The sequence below is a fragment of the Mus caroli genome, chromosome 2 (assembly GCF_900094665.2).
Source record: "Mus caroli chromosome 2, CAROLI_EIJ_v1.1, whole genome shotgun sequence".
Taxonomy (NCBI): domain Eukaryota; kingdom Metazoa; phylum Chordata; class Mammalia; order Rodentia; family Muridae; genus Mus; species Mus caroli.
In genome coordinates, this window is record NC_034571.1 from 13829129 (window position 1) to 13847983 (window position 18855).

Sequence of the window (18855 nt, forward strand, 5' to 3'; positions counted from 1 at the left end):
GAATGAGTACCAGCCTGGAACATCTGTCCTTTAGTTAGCAGCCACACTAGAAAAAGACAAAAATAGAAAACTAGACTAGTGTGGGTCAAGAATCAGAAACATGTCCACTGAAAGAGCAATCTCAAAACTAACATGAAAGTGCAGAAGCACTCTCTTTTTCTCAACTGAAGTAGTAGACAATCAGATTTCACTCACATCTCTGTTTTAGTCTACTATTCTCTTCCATGGTCACTATCCCAAAACTAAAGGGGAAAACCCAAAGATCAAAACGCCATGACATAAACCCAAGCCAGCACCTGGGCCCTTTGTTCTAGTTTTGACTTTCACCCTGAGTCCATTCTCCTACTCTCCCTTATCATCAAATGTCTACTGCTTACAAATAAAAAATGTGATAGACAGAGGCCAAAGGCTTTTGCTTAGAACTACAGAAAAAAAGTTGAAGCTCACCCTTGAACTTGATCCAGTTTTCTGCCATCACAAAAGTCATTGTGAAAATAATAAAGATTTCCCTTTCATCTGCTTTCCAGGGTATTATATCTGGATGTATTTGTAGAGATTTGCTTTGGTAAGAATCTAGTACCCAGCCACATCTCAGTTCTTTAATTAACTTCCAAATTCTTAAAATTAAAAATAATAAAATAATAAACATAAGACATTTGAAACATAGATTATTATATGTCAATTATTCATTTTCTTTATGGCTCAGATTTCAAAGAGTACAGTTATAATCATGAAATGAAAGTAAGTCATGGAAGAAGGAAGGGATAGTAAGTTCTTCACATGAATAAATACCTGTGTTGTTCACTTTATAATTTCAAAAATCATGAGTGTGTTTGATTCGTAATACCACAGATATTCAACCCAAACTTACAGAATATGAAAAAAAACAGAACAATCAAGATTTGGTAGAAGTGTTTACTCTATTTGCAAATGCCATTTGCTAAGCTTCTCCGTTGACCTGTTTGAAATGTGTGCATCAGTCTACAAGATTTATCAGTTTATAGTTTGAAAAGATTATGCCAGAGATTCACACAATAAAGCCAAGATCCAATTTATTGAAGTGTAGATGAGGGTAAAAATTGGAACTACCTGTCTTTTCAGTTATGAGAAAACTGTGAGAAAAGAAGCAATTATGTTCTGTGATACAGAAACATGAGAAAAGAAGCAATTATGTTCTATGATAGACATTCTTTGATGAAAGATCAGAGTATCAATCCGTGCCCTTTCCCTCCTCCAAGTTGCTTCTGTTGCTACTTTCATCTTTCAAATACAAGGAAACTAACACCAGGCCAGTGAAGACTTTAGTTTTGAAAAAAAGTTAGCTACCAGGATGCATCCCAGCAATACTTGGGTATAAACATCAGAAAGATTGTGGGATTAAAAAGTATATAATTATTTCTTAAATGTGTGTTAGTTTCATGGGGAAAATCATATTCTCCATAGCACTTAAAAATAAATACACCAAGTCTTCATGAGCCTTTGCTATGCCTGCATGTGAGCCAACAGTAGGAATGCCCACTGGGCTACATGCATCCAATGGCCTGGTCTCCTAGGAACCACGTGACAGCAAAGATGTAGAACCATTCTGTTACATCCTGAATTTATTTAAGCAAACTGAGTGTGTTGATTGGAAATCAATTCATCATAAGGCTTTACAAATACAGATAGAAGACACAGAATACCAAGACCCTGAACAGAGAGTATGTGAGAACATAGTTCTATGAAATCCAGTCAAGATGCTTGTCCGTCATTTTCTGTCCAGAATCATTCAAGTCCCTTTAGTTGATATCAGTCTGATTTACATAAATGCTAATGATTTCAGTAGCCTTGAAGGGATTGTGAGGGACTACAGTGCAATACATGGGAGGCTGGGCTTCCTTTGTTATTTCAATACTGCTGTACATTATGAGGAGAAATAATGCCTTATCACATGTTTATTGTGATATCAATATAAGATGTGAACTCATTTGCATAGGTTAGTCCTTTGGACATCACAATGTGTCTCTGGTCCACCAAGGCTTAAGATTCACAGTGTAGAGGAAAACAACATGAATTAAAGCATTTCTACTAAAATATATTTTAATAGCTGGTGTTCACAACTTGCATAACAAATGCCAAATTATACTAATAACCTTATATCATTCTGTGATACCCTTCCATTGGGGGAAAAACATGTAATGCTTCTTTCAAAATCATTATGTTCTCAAAGTTAGTACAATTTTGCAAATTAATCACAAACCACAACTGTGCATATTTCAAAGCAAACAGAAGCCAAACTACATCATTCAAATTTGTGTTTTTATCACAGGTCAGAAACCAACAGTTCCACAAATATCATGCCTGTTACACACTTGTTGCAACTTCCAAAATGCTCAGCAATTCATTGTATGGACAGGAAGGAAGGATGCTGCGATGCAGTTTTCTCTTTCCTTTAAAGGAAATCATCTTTAACAATCAATAGTTGACAACAGTGACGTGTGTGCTATGCAACCAGGATACAATACACCAGACACAATAAGCATGGGGAGCTCTTGTAGATATACTGAAGTTACAGATGATTGGGAAGGACGCTTGCTCAGAGAAGTTTCCAGGCATAAGGATTCTAGTGGTCTTACACATCCTGGAATGATGATCACAGAAGTTTCACAGAGCTTGACTTTTTTGGTCATCAGTTATTGACAGCTACTTGCCTGGAGAAAGGTCCTAAGGAGCATGGAATACTTCAGAAATACTTTCATTTTTAGCATCTTTAAAGGTTTACATAGCTTCCTGCTTAACTGAAGCTCTGTCATCATGTTTTATTACCCCATACAATGCAATGATAATTTAGATTATCAGCGCAACACAAGCCACAAACAGATTATCATAGGCAAACAGTTAAAATATAATCAGGTCATAAAGTTCAATTATGCAGTGAATTCAGCCTCATAATATAACTAGTCTATCTCACCATAATTATTTTAAACCCCAAACCTAAACTTAATGCCTATATATCTCAACTATATATAAATCCACAGAAAATCAACTTCTCAGAAAATTGAATAAGTCAGCATTTTCTAGTCTTATAAACCTTTAGAAGGAAAATACAACTAGCTACCACCTGTAGTATCTTTCTTTCAAGGGTATCCCACTTCTTACCACAAAAATATTGATCATGTATCATAAAATATTATTATAGAATATGCAGAAGCTTGCTTGCTTGCTTGCTTGGTTTCCTTTCCAAGACCATAGTGATAAACAAGCATAATCAAAAAGGCACCTATTTTGTATATATTTATATTGTAACCTTAATATAAACTGCATCTACTGAATATAGGGCTGTATTATTAAAGATCACATATATTTTCTTTCTCATTTGACTGAAAACATTCCACTGGAGGTGGATGAACCTGAAAAGTAGGTGTGTCACTTGCTCTCAATTATGGAAAAGGTTTTCCCCTAATTCCTATCATGTTATAGGCCTCCAGCACAGAGAGGATCTATAACTAAAAACATCTTCATCATCTTCAAGCAAAGGAACTAGTAGCAAGAGAGAAACTGGACTAATCTCATCCATCCCCCTTACAGGATGCTTGTAGAAATTGTGCTTAGACATTCCTGGGTGCTGTGTGGAGGCCGGGAGACATGGGAAGAGGCAGAGCCTCCATGGAAAATGAAAACCAGATCAAAGTTGCAAACTGGGCTGTGCTGCAGATGTGCAAGCAAAATGAAGATAGGAAGATATTTTGTCACAGGTTAGAAAGAAAAAGCTTTCTAGATAACAAGAAATGGTTTTTCTTAAATCTACTACAAAAGCTCATAGCAAAAGCATTATATCAAGTTCCTAAACTTTTCTCAAGAGGAATGTGAACCAAATACATTTGTTTTCAGAGACTTTGAGAAGTGTATCAAGCAGCTTCTTGTGCTTCTGGCAAGCTTGGAATCCGTCAGAGAAGAAGAGGTACGTGCTCCTGTGCTTGGCATTTAGTCTCCTTTGACTCCTATTTCTAAGGGAGGGGCTTGTTCTTAATTCCTTCTATTGCTGTCAATGTCACATGTGACATATTGGCTGCCAAACTGCACGTGGGAGGGAGGCATGTGGAAAGCAAAAAAGGTGCTAAGAATATAGTATTTCTTAAAAAGATGCTGCAAAAGATGGCACCTGGCTATGACACATCTAGGCTCGATGCAAAATCTCGAAAGCATGCCATATATTTCTCTGCCTTGGTCTGTATGGAAAACTGGCTGTCCTGGAACTCACTCTGTAGACCTGGCTGGCCTCGAACTCAGAAATCTGCCTGCCTCTGCCTCCCAAGTGCTGAGATTAAAGGCATGAGCCACAGCTGCCGGCTCCAGATCATATCTTAATTCTGAAAGACTTGAAACAGAAATATCTTGCTAAGCAAACATTATGCAAAGCTCAATATTTACAACAGCTATTTCCTAAATATGTACTGACTCTCACACTCATCAAGTCTGACTTTGAAATTAATGAGTGGCAAAAACATGGACCATAGAGTCACTACGTTGTGGGGACAAGCAAATGTTAAGCATCATTTCAAAGTCCGCTTCTGTTGAGATTCCTACACATATACTATGATCAAAATCATACCTGCCCTGCATTTATCCTGACATTTTAATTAATGATTACTTTTGAAAAAATAGTCACACACACACACACACACACACACACATGGTCTGCCTCGGGAAGCATAAAAGACATATCACAAAAATGAAGCAACTCGTCACCCTTGTTTTTAGGACACAGATTTTTGCAAATTATTGCAAGTGCAGTTTGTCTTTGTAGGTGTGTGTGTTCAAGACGTGAAAGCTGTTAGGAAAGTTAATAATGATTGGTCACTTAAATTACATGAAGATTAGGTAAGCTACTTACTTATGAGTCTATAAAAACAACCTCTCCAGAAAAATCTCTAGTTATTTGCAGAATTGTCCTTTTCAAGTTTCTATCTGTATCACAGAAATACAGCTTAGTGTGACAAAACTTTTCCTTAAAGCAAATCTAAGAAAACTAATATTTTTCAAACGTATGGGCTCACTTTCTAAAGATTTCCATGAACCAGCATTGGGCTTTGGCCTCATAAACACTTCATTTAAATGGTTTTTGTTGTGGATGCTTTGTTTATTTCTTTAAGCATATTGTGTGACGTAGATATTCCCACAGTCGCACTATCCTCTTATAATTTTGTGACTTGGCTCTCTTCATTTTCAGAGCCCACAAGAATGCCACCCAGCTGCAATTCACAGTAAGAGGCACTATGAAAAAAAAAAAAACAGAGTTGCAATAAATGTCAACATCCAGGTGACCTCAACTGCAGATTTCAGACAAGTTTACTCACAAGTGTGTGAGTCCTGAATACTACTCAAAACCGGACACTGATTTCTTCCTTAGTGGATTATCTGTTAGACATCCTTCCCCACCAAAAAAAAATCACGCATGACTTTTTAAAATCTAACCAGGAAGGTGACTTAGAAAACAAAGACAGGAATGAGGAAAGGAAGCCTTTTAATGAACATATTTAATGGCCAGATTTCTATCCCAGCATTTGAAGACTGATTACCAAACTATAAGACCAGATTGTCTAACTGTGAGCAAACCTTTGCTGTTCTGTGTTTTTTGGTTTTCAGCTACTTTATACTCCATTTCCGCTTACGGTGGAGGCTGTTCAATTCCCTCCACTTTTAAATCAATGGTGGCATTAAGTGAGTGAAAGCTATCCAGTAAATACTAAGTCTCCTATTTACTAGAGTATATATGTAGTTCCTAAGGTGTGTGAGTCTTTCAAAACTAGAGTGTAATGCAGCAAGAAAGCCTCAAGTAACTTTTCCAGATGTTTTCCAATGAGCGGGCAACTAGAAGAAGGGCAGGGAGAGAGTGGGCCATACGGTTGACTTTAGTAACAAGGATGGGCTAGCAGCTGTTACAGATGTAGCCATGTTACAGAAGCTCACACCCACAGACATGCAACAGGATAGAGGCTACTGGTGACATAATACAGATGACATTAGACTTTGCCCTTTGCAGAGAAGCTGGGAAGTTACCTGGTCCTGACATTCTGGGGACCTGAGCAGATGCACTGCTCCACAGAACAGAAATGGAGATAGGCTACACCATGAAGTACAAGAGAACTAAATAGCTCCTGCTCAGCCTAGGGAAAGGCTAAGTTCCCTGCCAACTCCCTAAGGCTACAGTCAATATGATTTTAACCAGACCCATTCTGCCACTGTTTCCATTTATTTATTATATTAGGCGATTTTCCCTTGAATTGAAAATTATCCAATGATTTAAAAGCTGAACAGTTTTTAAATTATTGGATGTGTTGCTGGACTATGAGAATTAGCTATGGATGATTCCAAGTGACAGCTAAGAAATTTCATACATTTGTTACACTTAAGGGACAATCAACATCTCTATCAAAGACTACAAAAATACATTTCCCGGAAGGGTTGGATAGCCAATTGAATGAAACCACAAACACAATTAGCAGCACCAGGTCTCCAGACCTAATGGTTTTGTTTACAGGAATTACTATGGATGCTGCCATTTCCAGCCTGAAAGTCAATTCCTTTTTTCCTGGTACCTGTGTGTCTAATTGTCAAAGTAAGGATACATTATTGTAAAATAATTGCCAAGTTATCTGAAAAGTATCATCTATCTTTTAAAAAGATTGAGTTTGGAATACATCATAATAAAGCTCAAAGGGCAAGGAGAAAGAATTAATTCACAAACTCAATGTAATTTGCTGGGAGCATGCCCGTTCTCCCGGTTCTCTGCACGGTGCCATACATCCAGCCATCATCAATGGGCTGCACGTTGACAATGTAGTCACCATCTCGGAAGGAGACCTCATCTTCATCCTGGGCGCTATAATCGTACATGGCGCGGTAGGTCCTCTGAAAAAGAATGAAGTGATTGTATGTGGTATTCTAAAGTAGGAAAAGATACAAATCTGGACTATAACCAACCGCCACACACGCGATGAGTATGAGTGTTTGCAGGTGTTGCTATCTTTGGGAAGCTGAAAACCAGGTGTCTCACCTATTCTATAAATCTTAACTTTGTCCATCTAGAGGAAACATATTTAAGGTCAAAGTAAGGGTCCAGAAAGATAGCACAGTAGCTTAACTTTAAAAGGCAATAAATAAAATAGTGTGCTCTCTAAAAGTAACCTTCAAAGGAGTAACACCAGGTCCTGCATGCAAAAAAAAAAAAAAAAAAAAAAAAAATCCCAGAAGCCTTAGATGATGTAGATTTTCTTCAGTTCCCTTCATTCTTCAGGAGATTAAGCCTCTCCCTCCCTCATTAACAGCAGGCCTGTAGTTTAGTGGCTCTCTGCCAATGGCTTCCCCCTTGCACAGAAAGTGAACTTTTCCTAAGTAAATACTAAGAATTTTTGTTCCCCCCCTAAAAAATATTATAGAACTCATCCATTTACTTAAACATTATACATATCAGATGACAGGGTCATGAATTCCCTACATAAACATCTGATTTTTGAGATACATATAAAGAAATTTTTATTACAGTGAAAAAACTTAAATTGCATTTTTATATTTGTTTTAGTTCAAGTCTAAGAGTTTGTCTAATATTAATAACCAATAAACCTCAAAGCCAAGAATATTCATAGATTAAGGAAACAGGTAACTGGATGGCACACAGTAGACCTGAAAGCAATTATTTTCTTGTCTCCTGCTTCTAAATATTGAAGCAATCTCAGCATGAAACACCAAGTATGAGCACAAAGCAAGTTTCACTTCTGAACTTTGAACTTACTGATGAGTATTTCAAGGCTTCTAACAGGCATGTTTGAAGGATACTATTCTCAATAGACTTTAAACTGACATACCTTATTTGAACAGATTTGGGAGTATAGCAGGGCATTTCAGTACCTGGATACAAACAATGCCTGGCAGATCAGAGTAACTGGAATATCTACTTAATACTTTTAGTAGAATATCTATTGACTGCTTCTTTACAGTCTCATGATGTTCCTTAAACATTCTGACCAAATGTTCCTTAATCATAACATTGAAACTTATGCTAGTCTATGTCCATTAGACAACTGAGACCATTATGATTAACATTAAGGTTAACTCTTTTAACATGAGTATCATATACCTGACCCTTCTTAGGCCTGGATGAAGATCATAACTGGATATTTCCCAATTATGAAGTAAAAATTAGGATGCTGTGGTAGTTTAAATGAAAAATGTTCTCCATAGGCTAAGGTATTTGAATATTTGATCTCTAATTGTGACAAGGTTTAGGGAGTATGGCCTTTCTAGAGAAAGTATGTCACCACAGGTTGACTTGGGAGAATATATCCTTGCCCTAGTTCCACTTTACCCTCTCTGCTTTGTGCTTACAGTTGAGATATGCTCTCTTGGCTTCCTGTTCCAGCCAATATGCCTCTTTGCCCTGATGGGCTCTTATATACCTGGAACAAAGCCCAAATAAACTCGTCCCTCTATAACGTTTTTGGTCATGGTGTTTTATCACAGTAACATAAAAGTAACTAAAAAAGATCTCATAACTAGAAGATGTCTTGTTTGTTTTATTGTTTGTTGTGATGTTTACTAATATAATTTCTCTCATCATTTTACCTCTGCAATTGTTTTGCTTCCATTGAAAGGACTATATACATAGTGATACCATGTCATTGTTGGTCTATTTTCCCCACTTTTCACAAGCACTCTATCACAGAGCTAAACTCGTGGATGGCAGGAGTGTTTGAAGTCAGCACTTACTAGATTTGCTGAATGCTGCATTGACCTCATGGACGACATGCTGGTCTGATGCATGTACCCATAGCCTTGGGAATGGCTCTGCTGGTAAGCTCCAGGAAGAACAGGTGCTGCACACGGACACACAGAGACATTATAGGTTAACCTTCAAATATTCTGCCAAACCTGAATGAAGCGCTCCCAGTAAAACAAACTGTCTTCATTGTCCTGTGAAATCCAAGTGGCAACAGTACAGGCAGTCTCCAGATTAGTCCAAATCTTAGTATTAAAGATGTTAATTTAAAAATCAATTTACCATGCAGTTAACTGTTTCTTTAAAGAATTTTTATTAATGCTTTTTAAATTCCATACCTTTCCCCAAATCCTCTCTCAAAATTTTGAGTTTTCTTCCATTTTTGTTGTCTATTTCTTTATTTTAGCCCCTCATGTCCAATTTGTGCTGCCTAATCATTCTTGAGAGTGTGATGTACTCACCAGGAATCACACCATTACAAAAACTGACTCCCCCTATGTCAGGATCTCAAAATGTCAGTCAATTTTGTTTTTGATATTTCTGCTACTCTATTGAAGATGCTATGGTAAAACAAAATAAGTTAAACAAAAAAATTATCACACTCTTAGCAGAAATCATGCTTATTTGGCCCCTTAATTCATTCGACATTTAAAAGAAACAATAAAACAAAATAAAAGAAAATGAGCATATAAAGGGATTTAATTAGACCCAAAATCCATGGCAGAGCATCAATGTTCTCACAAGGATACATGGACATGTAGTACATATTCAAAGACAGACAGCTTAACAAAACTGGTAATCCCAACATGTTTAGCCATACGTGATGTTTCTTCAGCACTTAATCCCGCCAATAAACACTCTTTAAAGAAACCTGTATTTAGAGCATATGAAATCCTTTTAAATAAGTAGGTTGATTTTTTACTTTTACTGAGAATTGAGAAATCAGACCACCTGAATAAGTGAAGGTAGAATGCTTGGGTCTATGGTTATACTATCCCCTCCAATGTTAAGGAACACCATGGAAGTGGGGGCCAGAAAGAATGTAAGAGCAGATGCTGGGAAATGTGCTGTATAAACACAGCATGGGGTTCTTAGCCTCATTTGGTATGTCTAAAACAAAATCCCTACACCTAAGGTTCAGGGAACCTCAGAAGAGAAGGCAAAAAAATTCTAAGAGCCAAAAGACCAGGACATATGTTGCTATGTGGCATCTTCTAGATGTGCTAGAAAACCTGACCTATAAAACAACATAGCTGTCTAAACAAAACCTGCATAATGATAATTCTAGTTCACATGCCAATATGTATGGGAAAATTTCACAGGGCCGCACCCCCAATGAAGACCTATCAATGGCTGTTAAAAGAGGGAGAACAGGCTTCTTCAGGGACAGGCCCTGATAGGTTGTATAATCCTGTGGTCATCCCTAAACACATACACATATGAGCAAAACAAAATGGGATGTGTGTGTGTGTGTGTGTGTGTGTGTGTGTGTGTGTTTGTGTATAAAACAATAACAATTATAGAGGATTTATAAATTTAAGAAAGAGTAGTGTTGGGGGGTAGGCCCATCCAAGCCCCCTTTTGTAGAGGCCCCGATGAAAAGACAAGAAAGCTAGTTCTGTGTCCTTGTCCAAGAGCACACTTGACAAGCTGTGGTCTGGGGCTGGAGCCAAGGCCAGAAAGAATTAAGAGTTTTGGTTCCTTGATTGATTGGTTTCCTGCTGACTCCATCCCGTTGTGTGATAGCTATCTGTTGACTCTGGCCTATTTGCCCTTGCACCAGTATATATAGGATGCTGTAATTTTATCAAACTTCCTGATAGGAGTCATCTGCTCACATAGACCTCTTGAGTCTGCCTTTCTGTCTTCTTTACTTTCTCCTCCTTTGTTCTCCCCTTAATATCTCACAGTTTAGGGCCCTTATTTTACAGTTTTGGGTCAAGGTTCAGAAGGGAGATAGGAGACATTAGAGAGGGATTAAGGGAGGGGTTGAAATGACATAACTGCAGTAGTCACAAATACATTTCTCAAAACAAATAAGAATTTAAATGACAAAAGATGCCCTCTGAACATGACATAGCCACCATACCCAGGAACTCACTACAGCTATGGTAACCTGCATAAGACCTGAATAAGATTTGATCAGTCAATATTTAACATGGGTAAGAGAAGCTCATGAGGCTGTATCCCTCCTGGAGAGATTATTAGCAGCTAATGGTTTCTTAGGGAAGTAGGGCTGGTTTTCCCCAGTGAATATAACACTGATAAGTCGCCCATGCTCCAGTAAATAACCCTAACCTATGCTCATGCAGCAACCATAATTAAACTTAATTAATCCAGTGAGTCACATGCACAGACACACATACATACATATACATATGAGTACATAAACATATATTCATATATATATACATATATACATACATACACATACATACATACATGCACACACACACTATAAAAATAAGAAAGAGTTGTTGGGAAGAAAGAAAAAGTTTCAGTCTGAGAGGCAACAGAGGAGAGGGAGGCTAATGGATATTGCAAACAAATGAAATTCATTATAAACACATATGAAACTATCAAAGAATAAAATAAAAAATAATTTTAAAAAGTTTTGTAGCTATCATTTTCCTATGTTAAAATACATCAAAATGGCATTCACAAGATTTTTACCATCTTCAACACTAATTAGGGCAACAGAAGACATAGTTTCTGAGCCAAACACGGTGATGCATGCCTGTGACTATCAATCGGAAGTCTGGGGCAGGAGGATGATAAGTTTAAGCCCAAGATGATCTGCATAGATTGTTTCAGGGAAGCATGAGTTACAAAGCAAGATTCTGACTCAACAAAACAAAACAAACGACATAATTTCTTTCTTGATGAAATCTGATTTCTAGACAAACCACCCAACACAGATGCAATAAAATAAACAAACAAATAAATACCCATAAGCCCACTTTGTGTAAATTTCTCAAAATGTATGTATGCTTAAAGCATTTGTAAGCAAAATATCTATGAGTAAAACATTCAGTAGCATGGTCTTCATTTTGTTTTGAATAATGATGTAATTCATTAGAAAAGATGTACAATATATATGCTTATTAAACCCATAATATTTTGCCATTTTGGTTTAATCAGGTTAAGTATATGCCTATAATAGGTTTATTTGTTCAGGTCAATTTTTATGATTAAAAAGAATGAGCAGATATTATTGTGAATTTAATAATTTATAAATGGCAAGTGCATTCTAATGGTGCATGAAATCAATACATTAAAGAAGTTTAATGATTAGCAGATTAAAAATGTAATATGTTCTCTATAATAATATTTGTTTGAGTGGGGAATTCTTTTTAATAATTCATGAGTGAATTTCTATTATTAATTGTTACAAATTGCACCTAGTGTCCAGATAGGGCATCACACAGACTGCCGAGATCTTTATTTGGATTAGAATTGCTATAACCCTGTGATTAAATATATAAACTATGATTAAATATCATATCCTTCCAGAAAACAGCCCTGGTTAAGATTATCAACTCAATTTACATATTTAATGCAAAGGACTGTCAGGAATATTATCAATCTCTACCCATGAGGAAAAAATAATGAAATCACCATAAATATGCAAGCTCCTACTCTTGCTAAGTACGAGGTTTCCTTGAGGGGAACAGAGGAAGCTGGAACAATAACATTCATTTACCTCATCAACTCTGAGGAGCCAGCGCCCAACAGGAAATCTGCAGCTTGCTGCTTTGCCTGCTACAGAGTCTTTACCGCTATTTACAATAATTATGACTGTTTTCTAAGTCCTAGGCAGGCCAAGAATAGAGCAATGACAAAATATTTGCTCTCTTGAAGCTATAATGGCCCTGAGAAGCTAGCACTTCAGTCAATTAGGGAGCTGGTTCTGGGTACATATGTAGGGTATGTCCAATTAAATACACAAATTAATAATGTAGACTAAAAAACCTCAAACTTGTTTTTCAGCATTTAGACTGGTAATTTCTTAATTACTTATTATTTGAACTTATTCATAAACTTTGAAGGTTTTTTAAAAACTTTTGCTCATTTACCTGAAAGGAAAAAAAAAAACCCTATATTCAAATCCACTGTTACACTGTTATAGAGCTGCCCTTCAGAGTGGGGGAAGCAGCAGGTACTGTTAATACAGTCAGTTTAGTCCTGAGAGTGTGTGGGTTGGCAGGCAGGGACAAGAACTCAGGAAGAGCCACTGAAGAGTAAGTGTGCTTTGCCCAGTGCTATGGTTTCTCATCACACCTACATTGATGATCCTCATTTCCATGAATCCCTTAGTAGCTTCTGTGGGATCATAAAGCTTTGTTATCTGTTGACTATTCCACTAAAGAGTTTAGGAGTTCTACTAGGACTCTGATAAAGATCAATGAAAGACTAAGGAAATCATTAAGTAAAAATGATCAACTTTATTTCACATTGGTAAGATATATTGATCAGAGATCTGGAGGCTCACACTCAATTGCGAACATAATACAATATTTATAAAGTAAAAATGTCTCTTCCTCTGTACTGTGAAGTTCTTCCACACACCACTGCTCTCAATACTTTCTAACTAAATGTTAATTTTTTTTAATTTTGGGTTTATTCATTTATATGAATATTTTGCCTGAACTTATGTATATATGTGCACCATTTCTGTATCTGGTGCCCAAGCAGCTCAGAAAGGGGAATTGGATTCCCCTAGAACTGGAGTTACAGATGGTTGTGAGCCACCACATGAGTGCTGGGAATTCAGCCTGGGTCCTCTTCAAGAGCAATAAATGCTCTTGACCACTGAGACATCTCTCCAGCACCTAAGTATTGTTATTATTAAAAGGAAAGAACATAAAACTGAAATAAAGAGCTGAGGAGATTTAAAACCTAAATGTGAAAGAACTGGGGAAAGGGGGGGGGGAGTTGATAAAAGTGCACAAAGATCAAAGCAATGGAGTGCATTCATAGTAAAGGGGAAATTAACCCCAAGTAAGTCCCTTTAGGGCAGGTACCCACATTTAGGGTGGAGCAAGAGAAGGAGCACTGTTAAATGCCCTTTGTACACATGCTGCTTGTAGGTTGTTAATAATTATCACAACTATCTAAAATAAGTGTCGCCCCCATGTCACTAATAAAGTTGAAGAATTAAAGGTTGAGCAGGAAGGCTGGAGAAGAGTCTCCTTCTCTGGAGCAGAACAGCAGGACAGGACACAGGACACCAAAGGCAATGTAGAGGCTTTGAAGACCAAGCCTGAACAAAGGTTCCTAAATGGCCAAAGCCTCACTGCTAAAGAAGAGAAGGGCTTTATTGGCTGTAGATATGATGTCAATTGAGAACATAATTCAGGTTTTGTTTTCTCTCAGAGGTTCGCTGTTTTGTAAATCCAGAGCAAACAGAAAACTGTTCTTCAGAAACTTTCCAAACTGTCCAAGTTCAGGACACGGCAGAATGAAATCATTGCCATCATTCCCTAGCACTTCAGATTTATCAACTAATGCGTGTGGAAGAAGCTAAGGAGAGTATGTTTGGGTTTGGGTTTTAGAACAATGAATCTTCATTTTGACAATCAGGAAAGCATTTCTAAGAAGAAAAAGGAATGCTGTTTATTTGAAAGTGGATTATTAATGACTTAAGTCCTATCTAGATCCCTTCTGTCCAGGAGCAAGGTGGCTGAGACATTTGGGACTGATGATTTTTTAAAAATAAAATAAGCCGGGCGTGGTGGCGCACGCCTTTAGTCCCAGCACTCGGGAGGCAGAGGCAGGCGGATTTCTGAGTTCGAGGCCAGCCTGGTCTACAAAGTGAGTTCCAGGACAGCCAGGGCTATACAGAGAAACCCTGTCTCAAAAAACCAAAAAAAAATAAATAAATAAAATAAAATAAAATAAAATATAGCACCCCCACTACCACACTCCAAAATAATGTGGCAGTTTTTGCTCAAATAGCTTTTAATTTTTTACAATATTGATTTTTGAGGTGCATGCAATGACGTGCTTGTAGAAAACAGAAGACAACTTATAGGAATCAGTTTTCTCTTTCCAGTATGTGGGACCTGCAAGCCTGGGTCTGCTTCTGCCTTCGGGGTATCCAGGCACTGTTACTCACCAGGCCTGACTGAAAAGAAGGATGCTTAGCCATAACCCAGTGTGTTATGCAGAACCTTGATCGCTGATGAGTGCCTGGAGAAACAGCCTTCTCCAAGAAGGCTTTCAGTGAAACAGTTCTCCTTTAGTGGAGGTGAATAAGGGCTATATAAACCTTTAGGAGTGAGTAGGGGGTTCCAGACTGAGTGTACACCATTGACTGGTACCAAGGTGCTGGGAATACTTCATTTGCATGAAGAATTCCAAGTGCTTTCTTGGCAAGTCCTTATATGGAGAGAGGAAGTTAAACCTGTAATTTGGCCATCAGGCTACATGGCTGCCTCAAGGGTGGCAGAGGTGAGGGTTGTACAAGTTAGGTGTACCCTAACATGCAGGCCCAGAGCAGGAAGGAAAACAGTTCTACTCCTACCAGTCTCAGGATGAGATTTCTGTAGTTTGGACAGGTCTCAAACTCACTCTTGTTCTAGACTGGCTCCCCAAGTCACAAGGCTTTCTAGTTTCACAGAGACCCAGGAATAAAACTCAAGTCATCAGGCTTGGTCAAAAGCACCTTTACCCATGGAACTATCAGCTCTCAAATGGCTTTTAAACATATCTTTTATCTTTGAGTTTAACTTCAGAACCTCAAGGCATCATGACACCTGGGTTGCCATACACCTGAAGTGGAACCTAAATCCTCAAGGTTTGTACTAGATTCAACAGCAACATGATATTCTGTAACCTGAGGGAGAACTTTGCATTATGAGAAACTCATTACTTCTTCTGAAGAAGGCAGGAACACAGTAGAGGACAGATAGTTTGTAGTTAGCTTGTTTTTGTTGATGAGCTCTCATCAGACAACTACTTAGACTTTCCACCAACTAAACCAGGAGTGAATAAACCTTAATTTTAAAAGATAGTCAGAGTCTAGAATTTAGTTAAAACTGTGAAGTTTTAGCTGGACAGTGGTGGCCCATGCCTTTAATCCCAGCACTCAGGAGGCAGAGGCAGGTGGATTTCTGAGATCGAGGTCAGCCTGGTCTACAGAGTGAGTACCAGGACAGCCAGGGCTATAAAGAGAAACCCTGTCTCAAAAAAACAAAAAGAGAAAAGCAAAAAACAAAAAAAAGCAAAAAACAAACAAACAAAAAACAACAACAACAAAAACTGTGAAGTTTGGAAGGCATACCCAACCCTCACTGTGGGAGACAATTATTGCTTAAATCTAGAAATCAGGTGCCAGGAATGATGCCACTGAAGGCCCCTGACCACATCAACCTTCCTCTCTTTCACTGCACCTGCTGGGGCTAAAAGTCCACATTCAAACTCTAGTTTGACCACAAGCTTTGGTGCCTATCATCTAAGTCCAAACCCAAATCTGTCATAGAATAAAAATAATCACAGAGGACTGCGAGGTCAGCTTCTGAATAACCACTTTGAATATCCAGGGCCATTTTGGACTCTGACAAGGAGAGATGGGGAACAGAGAGTAAGATGGGAGGAAGAAGAAGAAAAGAGGGAAGAGGAAAGGGGAGTGGGAGAGAGGGAAAGGAAGGGAAGGGAAGGAGGGGGGAGGGAGAGAAGAAGGGAGGACAATAAGAGGGGGACAGGAGGGAGGGAAGGAGAGCGAAGATACTTTGTTTCTCATTCAGATTGCAGTATCATCCTATGTTACCCTGAGAAATTACCAACCTCAGGTGTACTTGTCCACTTGATAAGCTGCACATACTGATTAAACACAATACTATGTTGATCTACTGATTGGGTTTTACATTATAAGAAAACAACTCATTTTTTCTATCAATTAATTTTACAACAGAATTCGTTTTTGTATCAGTGATCAATTCTGCAAATATTACTAGAAAATACTAAAGCATCACTTCGCCAGGTGTGAGAACACCTGTGATGGCAGCACTTAGGAGTGTGAGGCAGGAGGATCTCCATTTACAGGTCAACATAAGCTATGTAGTCAAATACTATCTTAAAATTCAAAAGGCATAAAGCATCCCAACTGAAATAAACAAACTTTTCAAATTCAGTTTAAAAATAACACCCCAATTCAGCTGGGAAATAACCATTGAGAACCTATAGTTGAAGTCATTGTCTTTATAAAATTGTAGTGAGAAAGAAATTAGATTGAAGAGGATGAGCCTGGGGTCATGAAATTGAAATATGACTGAAAGTAGAAATACATTTATTTTTAAATGAAGGGGAATATTTCTAGATCACAAGTTTTCTATTGAAAAATATTTTTATATCTGAAGTCTGAAAATCTTCAAGTAAAATGATTATCATAAAAAGAGAGATTAACACATCTTTCATCTCACTTATACTCTGTGTGTCAAAAACTGCTGAAGCCCACTTCTGTGATGGAATGCTAAGGTCTAGCTCATGGTGTCCATTAGGTCTAGCTGTGTTGCTCTGTGTCTCTGCTACTTTGCATTCCCTAGCCATCACCAATTTTCTTTTCTTCCTCCTTTTCTAACTACCATAGCGACCACTGCTCTCTTTCTATCTGTATGTACTGGCTCTCTGTTTAACTTGTAATCCAAACACAAGTGAGATCATGTGATATTTTTCACAGTGTCTGCTTATTTTTACTTAATGAAGTGTCCTCTAGCTCCATTCATGTTATATCTAATGGCAACATCTCCTGTTAAAGACTGAATGATATTCTTCCTTGCTTTATTCTGCATTTTCTTTATACATTCATCAATGGATATTAATGTTATGTGCCAATCTGGAAAGAATGTTGAGTTGAACATAGGGATGCTTTATGGGATGGGATTTCATCCCTTTGTGGATTATAATGTAACTACTTATACATTCTTGGGAACTTCCAAATTGTTTTCTGTAATTTCTGGAATAGTCTACACATACTCCACCCGCAGAGTGCATCACTGTTTTATTTTCCCAAGGACTGTTCTCTAGTAGAAGGAACTGTCTAATTTTGAAATTATGCACATGATTAGAAGAACCCTGAAAGAGGGGACAGAATGTCATCTACAAATTTCAAAACTCCTGAATTGATAATTGATAACATGCAAAAGCTTGGGAGCCTCTAGGAACCATTCACATTAAAAGATATATGGAAATACAGCTAAGTGGACACATTTATTACTTGCATGCATTTGTAGATGATCATGATGATCATGATGATGATGATGTGCCTGTGTTTGATACTTCTACTCCATGTTTAATGGGAGTGTATTAATAACACTGTCCTGGGAAACTTATGTTCATGCAAAAGGTCTTACTGTTTACACTCAGTTTTCTGTCCATCTCTCTTCACTACACACTTCCCATTTCTGAGGACAGCTAAATGCCATACCACACTGCCATTGCCCTTTGGAGTTCATGACCTCACAATAAACCAGAGTCCAATAAGAGAATTCTAATGGACACTTCATTTTTTGAGTCCCTATGGAGAGCAGATACCATGAGCAAAATAAACCACTGAGTTCAGAAGTCACTACATGAAAACAGAGTATCAATGAAGGAATTATTTACTGATTTCTTGGATATAGAAGCTGACTCAAGATTTGTAATAATCATAACCTCCAATGTTATGTCCTAATGATCCATTTTAATATTTTTAAAATTATTAATAGTAGTATTATTTTCAAATTCAAATAAGCTTTAATTAGATTGCAATAAATTAAAAACTGACATCGAGTTTTATTGATTTAACACATGTAGCAAAGCTGCTTCTTTATATTCCAGACTAAACTTTAATTTGAACATATTTATATACCTAGTGATATTTATTGGTAATGTATATTCCAGGTGACAGCTCTAGGATAGAGATCAGGCAAATAGTAAGCAGACAAAAATATTATCTTTTAGTTGAGTTTGGATTCTGGAAGAGACAATGTGCAAATTTGCCAATAAGATGTCAAGATGTAGGGCTGGAACAATGGCTCAGTCCTTGAGAAACCTGGCTCCTCTTCCAGAGGACCCAGAATCAATTCCTAGACACACATGGCAGTTCTAGTACCTCCAGT

General features: G+C 37.6%; 1 protein-coding gene across 2 annotated transcripts in view; it reads right to left on the bottom strand.

Moving 5' to 3' along the window:
• Window positions 1-1026: 1026 nt before the first annotated feature.
• The window catches only part of Nebl (nebulette), a 365879-nt gene continuing 348050 nt past the window's right edge, over window positions 1027-18855 (bottom strand). For both annotated transcript variants that reach the window (XM_021155397.2, XM_029474616.1), the window contains 2 exons: window positions 8746-8852; window positions 1027-6891 (listed from right to left, as the gene is read on the bottom strand). In XM_021155397.2, coding sequence (XP_021011056.1) covers window positions 6715-6891; window positions 8746-8852 — 284 coding nt within the window. In that variant the 3' untranslated portion in view covers window positions 1027-6714. The remainder of the gene's footprint in view (window positions 6892-8745; window positions 8853-18855) is intronic.